Below are 18451 nucleotides of genomic sequence, written 5' to 3'. Positions count from 1 at the left end.
GAAACTTTTCTACTCTGCAGTGAACATGGCAGCAAACACACTCTTCACACCTGAAAAGACAATTTGAATTTTTCCTTCAGCCCAATTTTATATTCAAATCCTCCGATCCACAAACACAGACAGGTGAGACAGGTGAGACAGGTTCCTACCTGTGACAAGACCGCCTGATCGCCAAATACTTCTCCTCTCCGACTGTAGCTGAGCCATGACAGCAAAACACAGACGGCGTCCTCATTGCTGTCCCCTGGACGCCCCCTCGCCTCAGAGCGCTCATCCGACTGACCCTTCCTCTCCTGCCTGCCTGGTAACCTGAACGCATCACCACCACCGCCAGCGCCGGTGCAGAGGAACACCTGTAGTGGCTCCCGAGAGGCCCGCAGACTCTGACATTCCTCCGCTGGGTTTTGAGTCAAACTGAGACTTGATGTGTCTGAACTTTCTCCCTCTCGCTCTGTGTTTGCTGTCATCTGATCCTCACAGCGAGCTTCCTTCCCCCCCTCAAAGTAAAAGAGCTGTTTGTCCCGCAGTGCCTCTCCTTCTCTATCTTTTTCCCTCCGAGTCTGTTTGCTGTTGTTTCTGTTCCCTCATTTCACTCCTCCCTCTCTCTCTCTCTCTCTTTCTCCCACCCTGTTCCACTGTGTAAACGCTCACTGTCCCCTGCTGACCTTGGATTCGAAGCATGGCATGAAACTTGGCTTGTCTGTTGCCTAAAAACCCCCCTCCCTTCCCCTCCCTTCCCTTCTCTTTTCCTCCCCTCTATTCATTCCCCTCTCTCTGGATCTCCAATTACACACACTCAGTGTGTCCATCCTTTGGGTGCTGTACTGATTCTAGTCTACCTTGTTTCTGGTGTTTAGCACACCTAGACAGAAAACAAAGAACTGAGGTGTCAGGTTTGAGCTCGCAGAGATATACGCACTGGGTGTGTGCCTTTAAACTGTTTCCTCTGCAACCAGTGGAGAGAATAGGCGGCCTTTTGTCAACGTCTGAGTCCATTGTGGAGTCTGTTTACAGCACACGCTTCATCAGGGCCTGCAGGAGTGTTCATAGTCAGAAGATTAAGCCGGCACTCCACTTCAGGCTCCGCCACCTGTTTGCATTGTCTCATCAAGAGCCCAGAGGTCCTGAGAGAATTCCTAGCGTCCGCCTCTCACTTTAACGGTATCCCCACATAATTGAAGCCCCTCTCAGTGCGCTGGGCAGCTCGGCACAATGAGCCACTGTCTCATGGTGCACACTGATCTGAAAAGGGTGATGTGAGGGAAGGAGGAGGACGACGACAGGGGATTGAAATTCCAACTTTTATCAAAGTATGGACAAGAAATATTTGTCTCGTCGTCTCGCTCCTGGATTCCACGGCTCCAGGGCTGCCAGAGCCGGGTCGGTTATAAGAGTGTGATAAGATCACAGCTAAGCAAACATTTACCTGAGCTGCTCCACTGTGATCTGGCTCCACATGAAGAGCTTTATCAGGAAGTTATGTGAGTTTATGTTTAAAGATTCTCAATAAGGAGGAAAGAGGGAACAAAATGAAAAGGCTGAGCTGTTTCTAACCTCTCAGAGAGTGTTTGTGTATCAAAGGTCCAGTCTGTAGGTTTATATTGGCAGAAATATAATAACTATGTTTTCTTTAGTGTAAAATCACCTGAGAAAAAGAACTGTTGTGTTGTGTTACCTTAGAATGAGCCATTTAGATCAATGTTAACTGACAGCTATTTTAGATTTAGTCTTTGGGCCTGTCTCATTTCTACCCCTTAAATCTTCCACTTGGTACTGAGTGCCCTCGTTTGCAAGATAACCCTTGATGAGGGAAGTGAGAAATATTAGAGTAGAAATGTTTCCCTAAGAAATGAGACACCACTTCATGCAAATTGCCGTGGCCCACGTGCAGGCATACGTCACACGTAGTAGCGACGCAATGAAAATGGCGGCTCCAGCGCTTGTGTTGTGGCGTGTGCTCTGTTTATTCTTCTCCGTCTGATGAATCAACGGAGAAGAAATGCTGAAAACAGGAGGCGCCGACGATGTCTTCCAGTTCTGATCGATTTTGTTTGGGTAAGTCGATTTGTTTAAATATTGTGACGCAGTGTTCAACTGAGTTGCTGATGAGTTTATGTTAGTCCAGCCATCTGTTGTTTGTATCGCCTACATTCTGATCGTACAGTAACAAACTGTTTTCCAAAACTTGCTGAAGTTGCTGGCTTCACAAGGTGTTTCATCTTCCATTTTGTTGGAAGTGTGGGTCGGGGCTCCCTTGGAATCTAGGGCGGGTTTTAAGTGTTGGAAACCTCTTCCACTACCTCACTTATGTTTTGGGACACCACAAGCCTAAACATGAACACACACAACCAAGTGCAAGTGGGTATTTCTAGGGGAATGTGGGTATTAGATTAGGCCCTAAGTCTTGAGACAAAAGTGTTTCTTAGTTTTAGGCCCAATCCCAATACCCCCCCTTGTCCACTACCCCTTGGCCCTCACAATGAAGCAACGAGGGGTAGAGGTAGAAATCTTTCCCTAGGAATTGGGACACCACTCACTATGTCACCACGTCAGTTACGTTCACGCATACGTAACTATTTTAAACAGGAAGCTGCGAGCCATCTACATTTCCAACCAGATCCCTCGCTCCCAAGGGCTAGTTTCATACCCACTACCCCTTGTTATGCCCCCTACCCCTACACACAAAAAGGAACTGGGACACCACTACCCCTCGCGGATGGGCCGTTAGTCACATTTTAGTCATTTTTATTCTTAATTGTTACAGTCGACGAAAATTCATGACATTTTAGTCATTACTTTTATAGTCTAGTCAATTTAACTGAAAAATGGGCCCAACCCAGGAGAAACTGCAAAAGTAATGCTTCATAGTTTGTATCAGTCCTAACATCCTCCTGCATCACAGTTTGAAAGTTTCCCTTTCTGGATTTCGTGGAACTTTATCTTTTTCAAGGTCAAAAGCAAATGAACATTTCACAGTTACATTGTCTGGGTGGTGACAGGTTTAGGGGCTGATTTACGAGCACACACTCACTGACCATCATTTGAAAAGCTCAACATCTCTCTATTGATGCTCTCGACAGCTTTGTTGGTGATTCAAACTAAACTTTGATCTCTGTCAGAGAAAACTGATCTGAGTTCAGCCTGTTTATTTAGAGCACAGCTACACTCACAGATAACTGAGCCTCCTACCTGCCTATCAAACACCATCAACCCACAAACCTTCCTGACACAGTCCAGCTTTGGCTGCAGTCGCTGTTTATGTCTTTTATATTTTTCGAAGTATGTTCGCTCGTGTGAAGCAGGTGACTATAGAAACTGAATTGAAATGAACTCCGAAAGAGGACGTGGAAGAGAAACAGCCTCAAATCTCACTATTGACCAGTGCATGAAAAACTTCTCACCTGCAGTGTCTCTCCTTGAACACACACACACACACACACACACACACACACATAAATACACTTCTGTCCCTGCTGCTCAGTTACCCACCTGCATTACTCTCACCAAACAAAAGGCCCTTGGCAGCCTGGTTGCTATCCTTTTACGCCATCTAGTGGCCACAGCAACAAGGTGACCCCGGTGCAGTCACTACCTCTGCAGTGCTGTCACAGTTAGTTAGGATGACATTGACAAAGTGGTCTACCTCATCGTCACACAGCATGGCCGTCACTTCCTCACAATAACCAGCTGTCATCACAGAGATCTCACAGGACGGAGGGTGGAAGATGCATCAAGACAAATCTACTGTTGCACTGCTTTGTATTTATTTCCTCTGAACATGTAGACTGTGTGCACCAAACACTACATGATCGTAAATCTTATTCTGATCGTTCTGTTTAGCTGTGAGAGAATATTCTGAGTGCAACATGAAGACAAAGAGTTCTGGACGTGAATCGCAGGTGGGAGTGTGCAGAGAGTTAAAACTAAAGTCTTTGTGACTCTGACAGTCAAGGTGAGTCCCTCACTGCTGCAGCAGCCATCTGCCTCTGTCACACACACACACACACACACACACACACACACGCAAAGCATGCACTTCAAGTATACAACCATCCAAGATACACATGCATGCACACACTCAAACACACACAGAAACAGGAACACAGATGGATTCACATACCACACACATATGCCTCTCTCTCTCTCTCTCTCTCTCTCTCATACACACACACACACACACACACACACACACTCGCCTGCCTGGCAGACAGCAGAGGGACCATAGGCAGCCTTCGAGCGACCTTCACTCTGAAGCCACTGGGCTCCAGAATAGCACTGCAGCACGGCGCTGCACAAGGAGAACGACACAGACTGAGACACTGGTTCATCTGGAGGCTGACAGACGTCCATTAACGGGGGCATGACCTCACATAGAGGCAGTAAGAATGGCATTAATACTGAATTAACATCAAAAACTCAACTGTTTATGACGCTCCTGTGCAAGAGTTTATGAACACACTGGCTGACATGAGACCAGGTGCAGCTTGTGTCTGTGCATATTCTAAACATGACAGCAGACAACATACAGTTACATGATGACCTCACTGACACTGTGCCCTCTTATACTGCACAGTAACATGTGGCTGTTGTCCTGTTTCAGTGCAGAGTGGAGGTAGATTGAAAACAGAATGATGTGCAGCAGCAAACATGACCCAGATTCAGCATCACACAGATTCTTAGAGAATGACTGAAGAGCAGGTCACCTGCATCTCAGCTGCCAACACGTCAGCTCCCTGCGACTGCACACAACAGTGTAAAGGGACAGTTCACCCCCAAATCAAAAATACATGTTTTTCTTCTGAGCTGTTGTGATATTTATCAGTCTAGATAGTTTTGGTGTGAGCTGCAGAGTGTTGGAGATATTGGCCGTACAGACGTCTCTCCAATATAATGGGACTAGATGACACTCAGATTGTGGAGCACCAAAGAAATAACAACTCAACAACAATGTCTCTTTCCAGGAATCATGACCTGGTTGCTTCAAACAGGAACTATTTCCTTTGTACCTAACTATACCTGCCACAAGGATGGGTGCTGAATCCCGGTATTAAATGAGCCCCCAGTGCCAATGGCATGAGTGCAAAACGCTCCAAAGTCTGGTTACACTTCATAAGAGTTGGTGCCGACACTGCTTATTGCCACAAGCTCAACATCTCCTGTGCATGTGAGGGCAGAAACACAAGCAATCTTTAAAACATCTGGTACATACAGGCGGAGAGATGCACCGTTTTTGACCGCCTAGCTCGTACTTCATCTCCCATTGATCCATCCACCTCAGGTATGTTATAGTCTATAACAATAATTTATTCAGCTTCCTGAAGTTTCTGTCATTGTTTCCTTGTTTACAGGTTTTTTGGGAGTTTTTTCTCACCAGCTCTGACGGTCCAGGGACAGAGGGATGTCGAATGCTGTAACGCCCCCTTGAGGCTGATATTGGGCTTTACAAAAACCATTGAAAATTGAAATTAAATTTAAAACAATGCTGTAGCAGAGTGTTAATTTATATACTGTACTTAGACACATAGAAAATGAAGAATTGATCATTCTGTTCTTAATTTGTTTAAATTTTTTCTCTTAAAACCCCCAAAGAACCGACAGGAGTAGAGTTAAAGTGATGGATCAATAAGCAGTATTGATAAGAGTAGTGGTGTCATTAAACCCACTGCACAGAGGGAACCGTCCGTCTAATGCTAGCTCACCTAGCACCACTGAGCTAACTAACGTTACAGCTCAGCCAAGGAGGACAGGATCGTGTCAGGGTGTCGACAGTTATCAGACACATAAACTGATGCTTTTTTCAGACACTTTCAAGCTAATTTTTGGGGGCTTATTTTTGCCTTTAAATGGATAGGAGAGTGTGAAATGGGGTGAGAGAGAGAGTTGGGGGATGACATGCAGCAAAGGGTTGCAAGCCGGAGTTGAGCCCGTGACCTCTGCAGCGAGGCATCACCTCTGACGATCCACTACGCTACAGAAGCGTCTTCACACAAGCTGATTTTTAACCCAAAAAAATCAACACTGCTTTTTGGAAAATCACCTTTTTCTTATAAAGGTGAGTCGTATATATATCTAGTTCGTGCAGAGGTCGGTTTGATGCAGGAATACAGTCATTAAAGTGAGTCAGCCGAGGTTCACTGATTTGTATCATCAAAGATTTGGACTTTCACACAGAAGAGTTTAAATAATTTGACAAAAATAAGTTAAAAGATGAATAAATGAAATCAGATAAAATGTTTAATTAAAACCTCACAAATTCAGATTTAAGACTATTTAGACTTTTAAAGGATCTGCATGCACCCTGTGTGTCCCAAGTGAAACCAAAAGTAAACGTTAAGTTATTTCAAGTCATGCTGTAACGTCTGGCGTCAGCACCTTACGTTAAGTAAGAAATATGAAGATGTTACACCATGACTGGGGCGCTAATTCATGTGATGTCATACAACATATCGTACGAAGCTGTGTGAGGACACACTGCAGGTGTGAACTTCCCACATGTATCCCAAACCCTTGACGTGCTGCTCACCCACCTTGGTAATGAGAAAGACAGGTTGCTGTACCAGCTGCTGCCCAGCTGTGAACACTGTCGTCCTCTTGGTGGCGTGTCTTCTGACCCGCTGCTCAGCCTCTCGCTGGAGGGGGCTCGGGTGGCGTCCGAGTCCCCCGTCATGGTGAAGATGGAATCAGACAGACTGGGCCTCTCGTCGTGCGCCAGCGGGGCGAAGCTGAGCTGGACGATCTGCCTGGCGCTCTGGCAGACCGGCCCGTGGATGGCAGGGGTCAATGTGGGCAGGTCAAAGGTCAGGACGGTTTGCGTGCTCGAGGTCAGCAGCTCCTCACTGTCCAGGCTGTTGTACGACGTGCCTTTGGCTCTGTGGGACTCCATGATGCTCTCAAAGTGGCGGCTGAAGGTGTCCTCCGTGGCACAGCGAGGACCGGAGACCAGGATGGGGGATTTCAGGGCCGGGTGGTGGTTGTCAAAAAATGTCTCCATGGGTCTGGACAGAGACGGAGGATTGAGAAACACTGTGACAACATTAAGTGTGAAAAACATCTGGACTCCAGCTGTGTTTGTATCATGTCATCATATCAATGTGCTGCACTGTGACGGACGCAAACAAACATGTTTACAATCTGCTCTATTAAAATTAGGTTACGAGTGAGATCCAAACTCAGATGAAAATATAGGTCAGGGGAAAATCCTGCTGCACCACAGTGTGTGTGTGTGTGTGTGTGTGTGTGTGTGTGTGTTTGAGGTTCACCTCTTCAGAAGGTGTCCAAACACCTCTGGCTCCTCCTGAGCTGCATACTGCTGCTTCCTGCTGTCTCCCTGCATCCTCACACTGGCCCAGCTCACCATCTCTTCCTCTTCCTCCTCCTCCTCTTCATCTTCCTCCTCCTCCCCATCCTCCCTTCCTCCTCTTCTCTCCTCTCCCTCCTCCCCATCTGTCCTCCCATAAGCCAGCCCCCCCAGTGGGCTGCTGCCTGTCCCCGAGGTGCCCTGCACGCTGCGGTTACTCCCGAACGCTGAATCGGCGTCCTCCTGCTCAGCCAGCAGCACCTCGTCTATGTCTGTCTCTCTGTAGCAGCGCAGTGGGACGGCGTCCAGGTCCGTTTCTGAGTATTTTAACGTCCGGCGAATGATGCCGGTTTTGGGTGACGTCCCGATAACGGCGGGAGGTGGGGTCACCAGCTCGACCTCCACGTGCTGCACCTCGTGATTGGCAGAAAGCAGAGGGAGGGAGGAAGGGGGAGTCGGGGTGGGAGACTCGCTGGAGTTACCGCTGGGAGGAGCTGTGGAGGTCTCCAGAGAATCTGCAGATGGAAAGAGTTAAACATCAACATCAGCGTGATTGGCTATGTTTACTAACTCCCTGCTGCAACTGCACAGAACACAGATCTAGATCACTACCTGCTCCACTTGGTCCAGAACCATAATTACAGTCTGAGTATCAACACTCATCATCACTGTAAAAGGGAAACCCATCTCCATCATGTTTACTTTGTATCAGTCAGTGGTATCTATAACAATATTTTATATTTATTCTATAACTATAAATCAACTGTTAAAACATCCATCCTTTTTCATCTGCTTATCCAGGGCCAGGTCGCGGGGGCAGCAGACCAAGCAAAGCACCCCAGACGTCCCTCTCCTCGGTAGCGCCTTCCAGCTCCTCCTGGGAGACCCCACAATGTTCCCAGACCAGATGAGATATATAATCCCTCCAGTGTGTTCTGGGTCTGCCCCGGGGCCTCCTACCAGTGGGACGTACCTGGAACACCTCTAACAGGAGGCGCCCAGGAGGATCCTGATCAGATGTTGAACCACCTCAACATGAAGGAGCAGCGGCTCTACTCCAAGCTCCCTCCAGATGTCTGACTCCTCCCCCTATCTCTAAGGCTGAGCCCAGACACCCTACAGAGGAAACTCATTTCACACGCTTGTATCTGTGACCTCATTCTTTCAGTCACTACCCAGAGCTCATGACCATAGGTGAGGGTTGGGACGGAGATGGACCAGGAAATCAAAAGCTTTGCCTTCTGGCTCAGCTCCCACTGAACCATGATGGTCCAGCACAGCGTCCGCATCACTGCAGACGCCCCGCCATGTCTTATTTTCTTTGGTATTTTTTGTCACACACAGATATGCATTAATGACTTTTGGGTAATATGTACGTTGATGTTATCCAGTGTCAAGTCTCTCATCATGTGACGAGACGATATGTGCAACATAGCATGCACTGGGGCCCATCGTAACTACCTTACGCCACTGACTCTGCAACTTGGTCTCCCTCCAAAGTTGTAGAAATCCGGCACTTGGCTTGTGGTGTCAGTCACTGATGAATGAAACTGTCCTTTAACGTCAAAATTATCCATGATGTTATCGGGTTATTCTTGTCCTACTATTATTTCAGTCACTGTGTCTGTTCATGTTCTAGCCGAATGTAAAAAGTGCCACCAAATGGTCGGAGCTACATCTGAAGTACCACATGCAAACTGTGCAAGTCACTGAATCCTCCACAACAAGTTCCTGCACATGTTTCACAATAAAAGCCTTTTCAGAAAATGAAGGGATTCTCTCAACCGAAGTTATAACGGGCTTTTAATTTGAAACAGATACAGGAAGTGTTGAGTTTGAAATCCCTACAGGAAACATCGATAAGGCTGGGCTGTTGTTGTCGTACAGTTGTCTACAGCAGCAGATCACTCTGTCTTTCTATTGGTCCAAGTGACGGCTGTGATGAAAGAAGTTAATCAAAAATGGATTTAAGTATAAGACGTACAAAACTCCTTTAAGAGTACAAAATAGCATCACAGGTACCTACACCTTAATATGTATCTTAAAGGACCTGCATTTTTTGTTTTTTAAAAACACTTATTCAGTTTCTTCCGTATTTTGTGCTTTCATTCCCCCGTAAGACATAATACTATAAAAACAGGTCACAAGCGTGGACCGTCATGTTTAAAGGAAGTCTCAGTAATTTCCTGAAACAGTCAGTTACTGTATTTGATAGCAAATGTTGCTCAATGTGGAAAAAACAGTGCATTTGTTGGTGCCTATTTTAATCATGAAACTGCAGTAAGTAGATGGAATAAGGGAGGAAACACTCTCACTTTTCTCCCCCCTGCCAGCAGCCTCCTCAGCAGGGGTCCCAAATAAAAACTCCCACTTGGCACGAGCGATCCTCTGACAGTGGAGCGAGGGCACGGGGACTGCACAGCCACTGTCCGTCTGAAACACACACAAAGACACGCTTAGCAGCTCTGCAGTGCAGCATTAAAGGAAGAGTCCAACAATTTGGAAAACACACTTAGTCACTGTGTTGCAGAGATTTAGATGAGGCTGATATCGCTCTCATGTCTGAGAGTCTGGAGCTAGAGCCAGGAGGCTGCTCGTTAGCATCGAAACAGAAAGTGTAATTTGTGGTTGTGCGATTCACCTGTATTCCTGAGGTGGCGGCCCCGGTCTCGTTGCTCTGGTGACTGGACTGACTGGACTCGGGGGACACACAGTCCCTGTCCCCCAAGCTGCCCGTCACCCCACTGGAGCTCCGCGAGGACGACCCTCCCATCGCTCCGTTCTGCTCCGCCTCTGCAGGCTCCTCCACCCTCTGCTGCTCTGCCTCATATCTCTCCATCTCGTTGCCCTGTCCCTCTTCATCACAACCCTCGTCCTCCTCTGCAGAGTCCAGCGCCACTGGTCCCAGCAGCAGGATCTCTCTTCTCCTCTGCTCAGCCCGTTTCTGCTGGGCCGTGGGACTGAGCGGCCTGTGACGGCGACTCGACTGACGATCAGACGTTTGATTATTTATAGACCCAAATCCAGGCTCAGGGCTCGGCCTCGGGCTGCTCTCCACCTGATTCCCCCACTGCTGCCTGGACGTCCAACTGACTGGAGCCTCCTCAACGCTCTGATTGATGAAGAGCCTGCGAGCGAGCTCAGTGCAGTCCCCTCTCTCGAAACAGCTCAAGTCTCCTCTCTTGTCCAGGCACGGGGACCAGGACTCTCTGGCGTACTGTGGGAGCTGATGGCGATGCAGGGTGGGGGTATCCGGTGCTCGTAGCTCAGCTTGGAATAGCCTGGGGTCCCTCATGGGAGAGCTGAGCTCAGTGGGAGGATGCGAGGGACGGAGGACGCGTGAAGGAATGGCGGGGGAACTCGGAGCCGCTGATAAAATTGAGCTGGACTTCTGAACGCAGTCCTCCAGGTGTGTCTGATAGTTAGAGTTTGTTTCATGTGATTGCATGACGGAGTTTTCAGGCTGGTGAGAGTCTGTGTTGTCAGTTGCTGGCGTGAGTTGGTCGTTTAAAGGGATGTTCATCTTAAGCGTTTGCTTAGACTGTTGTGCGTTTGGAGCTGGACTGTGGAATTCTCCAGCAGGCTCACCTAAAGCGTTGTGCAGTGAGGACCGTCTCGCCTCTGTGAAAATAGAAGATACTTTGGTTGCCTCCTCTGCTAGCCTGCGGGCAACCTCAGGGCTGTGAGCTGGAGAGGAGGATTTACTGTCACTTAACTGGTTCAAGCCCTCAACTACATTATTGCCAAGTTGAAGGATTGCTCCCTGCGGTGAAGTGCTCCTATTGCTGGACATGTGAACGTGTCTTTTTGCAGCTGGACTTCCTGTCACAGCTCTGTCCTCTCCTGACCAGTGAAGAGGACTCTGGATCTCGACACAGGGCTTCGAGTGAGGAGTCTGCCTGGACTGGGAGCACAGCTGGTCTGACGCGGGGCTCCGAGGCAGCCCACAAACAGCCTGGCTCCTATCTGCGACACGGTCTTTGAGGTTTATGTTCGGACGCTGAACCGGAGACCCAGCCCAGGACTGACAGCGCGGCTGTCGGCTGTAGCGTGAGGATGAGGCTTGCTCGAGCGCGTGGGCTAGTTTGATCCTCAGCAGAGGGGAGCCAAACTCCTCCACAGCCCTCTGGGTAGCTGCCCTGCCGATGGGGTCCAAGGCTGGTTGGCGAAGGCCGGGAGAGAACATCTGCTGGTGACTTCCTGGAGATCGGAAAGTCAGCTTGGGACTGGAGCTGCACGATGAATCGGGACTCCCAAACCAAACTGGGTCGCTGAGTCTTTTACGAAAGTGAGAGGGGGTGGATCTCTCCTCTCTGGTCCGTCTCTCGCACACAGAGTTGCGTGGACTGTCTACGGTCTTCACATTCGACTTCTCGATGTAGCTGAAGGTGACGACAGACCGCGTACCATCACTGACCTCCTCCTCCTTAAACCTCCTGCAGTTGGGAGGCGTGTGCGTGACCTTTCCAGAAGAGGGCATCATTGGTGGTGAGTGGATGGCCGACACTCCATCACAAGGTGCACTCCGATGCTTTGCGACTTTAGGGGAGCTGCTGGCTTGCTGGGGCTGAAAGCTGTTTCTAGAAGGAGACTGTGTGCAGTCCTGAACCAGACGGTGAGCCGTGGAGGTCTTGGTGACTGCTGTCTGGCTCGCTAGCTGAGACAGGAGCTCCGCTGGGCTGTCCTGAACCGAATGCCCCTGAGCTATCCCTTCCTTCCCTCCACTCTGATCTGGGGCAGACCTCACTTCTACATACAAATGAAGGACTTTTCCAGACTGGGACATGACCTCCTCTCAGGCCGTAATGAGGACAGACACACAGAAATGGAGCAGAGAGAGAGGGAGGGACAGATGGGGTGAAAGAGACAAAAACAAAAGGGGAGATCTTCTTTGTCCTCTTCTTCTTCAATCCGTCAGTTTGTTTTTCTGCTGGTGGTGCGTGTCAGTTTATTTTTAGACAGTCTTTCTTCTGCCTCCCAGAGTGTCTGTGTGCAGAGCAGAGACACACAGGCTGAACGGCCAGAGGACAAACATGCCCGTGGGACACCTCCAACACCTCCCTATTCTTCATACCTGTGAATGAAAGAAAAGAGGAGGTGTTATCTTTTGTGTCCTCAAGTGACACTTTACACACAGGATATTTGTGATGCAGGCATGTAGCTCATTAGTGCTGCTGCTAGTTTCTCTTAATACACTCTTTGTGCAGTAAATGGAACCGCACCAACACTAAAGGGTAAGGCTGCTGGTACACTGCGTTTTATTCTTATTGTTAATAAATCCCATGAAAAGACCAAAACCAACAATGTCTCAGTCGGTCTCTTGATACTGTCCAGCCTCCCAACCTGTCTGCAACACTCAGCCCTGAGCTTGTTCATACATTTAAAAACAGGTTACAAACATACAGTCACAGCAGAAGTGTTCAGATCCTTCACCTGAGTAAAAGCATTTCACTACAAGTCCTGCACTGAAACCTTGAAGAGGACTGATTATGCTCAGTTTCAGGTTTATACTTGTATGTTGTCATTCTACTAGAACATGCTAACATGCAGGATTTATACTTCAGAAATGTAACTCCACGTCACAGTGACGTAAGCTGAAAACACTTCGCTCAGTGGAAACAAAGCTTTGATTTACTTTAATTTCACAGATAAGAAACAATAAATTGTGAAGACAATAAAGCTTCCAATGTGGAGAGGAAATCTCTGCTAGCTGCTAGGCTAATTTATACAATGTAAAATGCCATAGGCTTGTGCTAATAACGTTAGCATGTTGTATTTGTTTGTAAAACGTGTTTAGTATAAGACAGTTGTTTTGTCAGTGAACCTTGTGAGCTGTAATGGAGCTGAATTATGTAACGTTACCTTTGTTAAATGTTGCTGTTGTTCCTGGTTTTATACGAGTAGAGGAAATCTCTGCTAGCTGCTAGGCTAATTTATACAATGTAAAATGCCATAGGCTTGTGCTAATAATGTTAGCATGTTGTATTTGTGGGGAAATGTGTCCAGATAAAGACGAGTGTTTGTCTGTGAATGCTGCAAGTTATAATGAGGCTGATTTGTGTTTGAGACTGTCTCTATTAAGCCATGTGTAATGTGTGTTTAATGTGTGTTTAACGTGTGTTTAATGTGGGTTTAATGTGTGCTTTACGTCCTCCACCGCCGACTAGTGTTTTGGAGGTGTAACTGCAGTATAAAAGTATAAATGCTCACAGAGGTGTAGTCTCTGCATAGAGCTGACACACAAGTATAAATCCGCCTTTAGTGGCAGTCTCTCTCTCTCAAGGACCAGACACAACAAACAGACATCAAAGAAGTAGTGGCGATGAGGGCCGACTGCTGTGTTGCCTCATGTCAGAAAAAACTGGCCCTGGGGGATGAAAAGAATCTGTAGTGTGCAAAGTAACTGAAGCTGTTAGACAAATGTAGTGCAACAATATTTACCTCTGAGATGTGGTGGAGAAGTATAAATTTGCATAAAATGAAAATACTCATAAATATTGCACTTAAGTTCAGTACTTGTGGAAATGTGCATTTAATTCCAACTCTGGGTGCATCAGCCTGACTATAGAAATATAATTTGGTCTGGATAAAATTTAGTCTGTGGATCTTTTTTCGTCCATCCTTTAGGATCTGTATTGAGCCTTGAAACTCCGGTGCACATCACGTTCTGTAGAACAGGTGAGAACATGAGCTCATCCTGCAGGGACAGGAAGCAGGACATTATCCCTCACTTCCTCCCCTCCTGTCTGACTGATAAGACCTGGTGACAGCAGCTTTATCTCAACTCTGAATGACACAATTCAGCGCTCTGGGTTCAGTCACAAATGAATCTATTAAAGGGATCGACTGTCTGATTGTGAGAGGCTCAAAGAAATTACGGAAAATCTGATTATCTGATTAGATTTTATTTTGGGAAACGTTGTGACATTGATGCAGCATTAATACAGAGGAAAATATATTAAGATGAGTAACAGCTTATTGAGCTCATCGCCTGTCTGTCTGTCTGTCTGTCTGTCTGGACCATGTCCAGAGGAAAGGTCCATTCATTCATGTAACTAAACATAAGCACAAATTTTAAGGTACTTTATTTAAGTATTTCCATGTTATGCTACTTTATACTGCTACTCCACTACAAGAGGAAAATATTGTACTTTTTACTACATTCATCTGACAGCTTCAGTGACTTCACTAAGATTGCTAAGATTTTTGCACAAAAAAATATGAAGAGTTTATAGAATATGATATTTTATTATAAATTAAACTACCATACACTTTATACATGTACAGCTGAAACCATTAGTCCAGTGGTTTTCAAACTTGTTGTGCCCAGGGCACACCTATCTTCATATCTGTGAACAACAGCTTCTATAACATGTGTCATCACGACACAAGACAATAAAAACAATATTAAAAATAAGACAGGTAGCGTCATCATACTGTCTACTGTCAGTTTTTTATTTCTCTTTTCTTTCAGTGGTCGGTTGTCTTCGCTGGTGTTTGTTGTAATTTGTTCTGCACAATAAATTGACCCTTCGTCCTGCTCACGGTTTTCTCCTTTAAACTGTTATCATCCCTCACACTGGCTGCCAATCAGGGCTTTGATGTGTCACACACTTAAAATTCCCACGCACAAAAGACAACAAATAGGTTCCCCATGAAGGTTTTCTAAATTACATTAAATTAAATTACATTTGTTAGCTAGAGTTTGCATCTTTATTAGGAAATGGGTGCACACAGTCAGTTAAAGACTCAGAACTTTTCGTACAGGCCCAGTTCAATATTGCAATAATAATGTGTGGTTATCACAAAATCCCACGACACACCAGAATCCATGCATCATCCGTTCATTTGTTTTTCAAAATAAAACCAAATATGAAAAAACACAATAATGACTTGATTTATATGATAACGACTTGTTTTTCAATTTCCGATTTTCTGTTTAAATGAAAATGGAAAAAACGGATAACAGGCCGGATTTGGGCCTTTCATACACTTTCAATATTTTCATCTCTCGCACATTGCATGACCAGGAAGCCAAGGTTTTTTTCTTTTCTTTATTATTATTATTATTATTATTATTATTATCATTGAAGAAATATACAAAGATATCCCACAAAATATTGGGACAAAAACGTTACATCAGTGAATAAAGGCAAAAAATAAATAAATAAAGGAGGCTCGAGGTACTTGTATAAAGAGATCTGCAGAGGAACTTTTGAACTTCGCATAGGAGCGCTCCATTCTCAACTGCTTGTGGCCTAGTTATGGCTTTATCCCTATCTTTATTCAAGAGTGGTCTATCAGTTTGAGAGCATTATTTATCATTTTCATGTTCAGATGTTGTAATATTGTCCCTCAAACCCTGCCCTTGCACTCAAATAGCCTCTGCTTGCGCTTAGATCTACTCCGTTTCTGCTCAAACTGTGTGTTCACATCGCTCTCATCTAACTGTCTGAATTACAGGTTTATTTCAACCACAACCAGAGCTGGTGATTGTTGAAATAGTAGAAGGACGCACAAAGATGGTTTTTGTGAGTTTTACTTTGTTTCTTGAATAAAGTGTGTTTTACACTGATAAAATCACTGTTTATTTAAATGGAGTCTGGTGGGTTTGACGTAAGTGATTTTGGGGCTGTTTCTGGTTAAACAAAAAGGATCTTACTCTCTAACACAAAGCTCTATCTCTGTAGGGATCATTTCCAAAATGTTGTCAGACATCTGAGCCTGTCAGTGACAAAAACAAACACTTTTAGGGAATGTCAATTAAATGTTTCACCGCTGCCGACTGCAGTGCTCTCGCTCAATACTGGACCAATTTCAAAAATTGTTGTTCCCATTTGTCACTTTGACACAAAAATATGGCAAAATTAGGTCCAGTTTAAAAAAAATACCGAATTTCTCCTGTAAGTCACATTTTCAATTCAGGACTTTTACTATTAAAAGAGTATTTTCACAGTGTGGTATTGGTATATTTACTTCAGTAAAGGATCTAAATACTTCCTCCTCCACTGCTGATGAATCAAACATCAGGTCCAGCACAACCACATCAAACACCAAACTCTCATCTCACACGTCTCTGTCATTCTGTGCTTGAACCCTTTTTCTCTTTGTTGAGCTAAACCTCTCGGCACTCACTCACTCACTCACTCACTCACTCACTCAGCTGAAATCTTTCCAATTGCCGCCGATCTATTTAGTGTTTATGCAGAATGACTCTCCACGCCAATAAAGCCACAGACAACAGAACTCTTGTTTAAAAAAAAATAAAATCACTCAGAGGAGGACGGTGCCAGCAGCGACAGATTGGAGCTGCCGTATGGTAGCAGTGGGAGAGAACGTGTGTGTTGAAAATGGAAGTTGACAGAACAAAGAGAACTTGTGAGAGATTTGGCATTAGAGGCGAGCGACTTTCCCTCCTTGACCCCAGCTGATGTTTCTGCCCTCGTCTTCAAAGAGACCAAACAATCCCAACAACCTTTTCAGCCTCACAAATTCTTAATGATTTCAGCCGGCCTCTCTGCGTGCAGTCACAGCAGCAGCATTTGTTAGACTGTTTCAACCCTCACGTTCACTACTGGCCGTCTGATTGACCTTTTTTTTTATTCACTGTGGATAAATAAAGTCTCTTTCTGTGTCTCTAACAACTTCTAGTGCCTCTCTATTTGTCACACTCTTATCTGTCTGTTGTTTTCACACCTCGCAGCTACTGTTCCAACTACACCATTCACAAAACAAGGCCTTTGTCCACTTGCTGGTGGCTCCACAGGGTCCTATTGTCTCTGAAGGTGTGAAGAAGACGACGTGGCTCCTCGGCTGCATCATGAATGTGGCAGAGATAGTTAAACAATGTAAACCTGCTAAGAATAAGCTAGAGACTCCTTTCCCATTGCCAGGAGACGTGAGCAGCTCTGCAGCCTTTCTGTGTGTGGGTGGGTTTTTTTTGGGTGTCACATTCGAAGTCACGGACAGGAGGCGATAAATACCTGGGTATACTGCAGTGATGTCAGATGTTAGCGGGTTTTTGAGCAGTGGAAAAGGGACTTAAGAGATCCATGATTCTGAAGGCTTTTCAGATGCTAGTATAAACCTCTGCACAGACGTTTATAACATTATGAAGAAGGATTTTATAACTCTTGTAATCTGGACGTTTTCAATCGCCTCTCTGTCAGCTCAGCTAAACTGTTCTACATTTAGGCTCTTATATCTATTTTGCAAGTGTTGGTGGTGCTTTTTGTGGTTGGCTTTGGACGTGGGTTACGTGTGGCTGCAAGTTGCTCATCAGGATGAGGACATCATCTCATCAGTCTGTAAACTCTCCTCCTGTTGACTTCTGCTTTAGCCAGGTCAATATTTTCAAATGTAAACACCAGTAAACATCGAGGAAAAGAAGGAGATGAAGAAGCAGTAGCTGAACTAGCATCCTGCTAGCCATTGTGCAGGCGTTGGAAAACAAATTGGATGACCTTTGTGGCACATCATTGTCCAACGGGAAATCAGAAAGTGTAATATGATTCGATTCACCTGGCCAGCGCCATTCAACCAGGTGACTCTTCCTCTAGTAGTCAATCTGACAGAACAGAAGACTCTGAGAAGGAGAGGAGACGTGCTTTACGGTGAAGAAGTACTGGTATGATGTGGGAATGTGAGCTGCTGTCCTGCTCCTGCTGTAGATCACTGTTATACGCTGTTCAGAGGCAGCTGCAGAGTAGTGCTGCCCATGTTCAGGAGGAGCGACCCTGTGGCTGTCTTGTTGAGGCCGGGATGTGTAGACAGTTCACTCATGCCCCAACCAGATACCATGGATTACTAACCTGGAAATCCAGATGCCCCGCCCCTAGTAAATTCAAATTTGCTCTGCACGGGGATCTGGCCTCGACAAGCAGAGCCCGCTGAATCGCCTATCGGACCAATCAGATCAGTCTATCTGAAGAGGCGGGCTCTGGGCGGGCGTAACATGATGAGGACAGCGCTGCGCCGTAGGAGTCGAAAAGTAAACAGCCAAGATGGCAGCTGCTGAAGGACTGCGTCCATTCAGTTTAGCTTTGGGAGAAACACTAAGTCAACTACACTTATCTTTCTCCTTGAGAGAGGAACAGAAGACTGCCCTAGAAGCCTTCGCTTCCGGGAAAGACGTTTTTGCCGTTTTGCCGACGG

General features: G+C 46.0%; 1 protein-coding gene across 3 annotated transcripts in view; it reads right to left on the bottom strand.

The window, feature by feature from the left end:
* LOC117247048 (PH and SEC7 domain-containing protein 1-like) overlaps nucleotides 1–18451 on the bottom strand; it is a 124856-nt gene that overhangs the window by 79830 nt on the left and 26575 nt on the right. For 2 of the 3 annotated variants that reach the window (XM_033611168.2, XM_033611169.2), the window contains exons 2-5: nucleotides 9939–12371; nucleotides 9613–9730; nucleotides 7260–7812; nucleotides 6528–6995 (exon numbers count right to left, since the gene is read on the bottom strand). In XM_033611168.2, the coding sequence (XP_033467059.1) occupies nucleotides 6528–6995; nucleotides 7260–7812; nucleotides 9613–9730; nucleotides 9939–12083 (3284 nt within the window). In that variant the 5' untranslated portion in view covers nucleotides 12084–12371. Of the gene's footprint in view, nucleotides 1–149; nucleotides 581–6527; nucleotides 6996–7259; nucleotides 7813–9612; nucleotides 9731–9938; nucleotides 12372–18451 lie in introns of those variants that run through there. The other variant, XM_033611171.2, reaches the window with a different exon arrangement.

Source organism: Epinephelus lanceolatus, chromosome 21, assembly GCF_041903045.1.
Source record: "Epinephelus lanceolatus isolate andai-2023 chromosome 21, ASM4190304v1, whole genome shotgun sequence".
In the NCBI taxonomy this organism is placed as follows: Eukaryota; Metazoa; Chordata; class Actinopteri; order Perciformes; family Serranidae; genus Epinephelus; species Epinephelus lanceolatus.
Note: the sequence above shows the minus strand (reverse complement) of the source record. Positions and strands in the feature narration are given on the sequence as shown.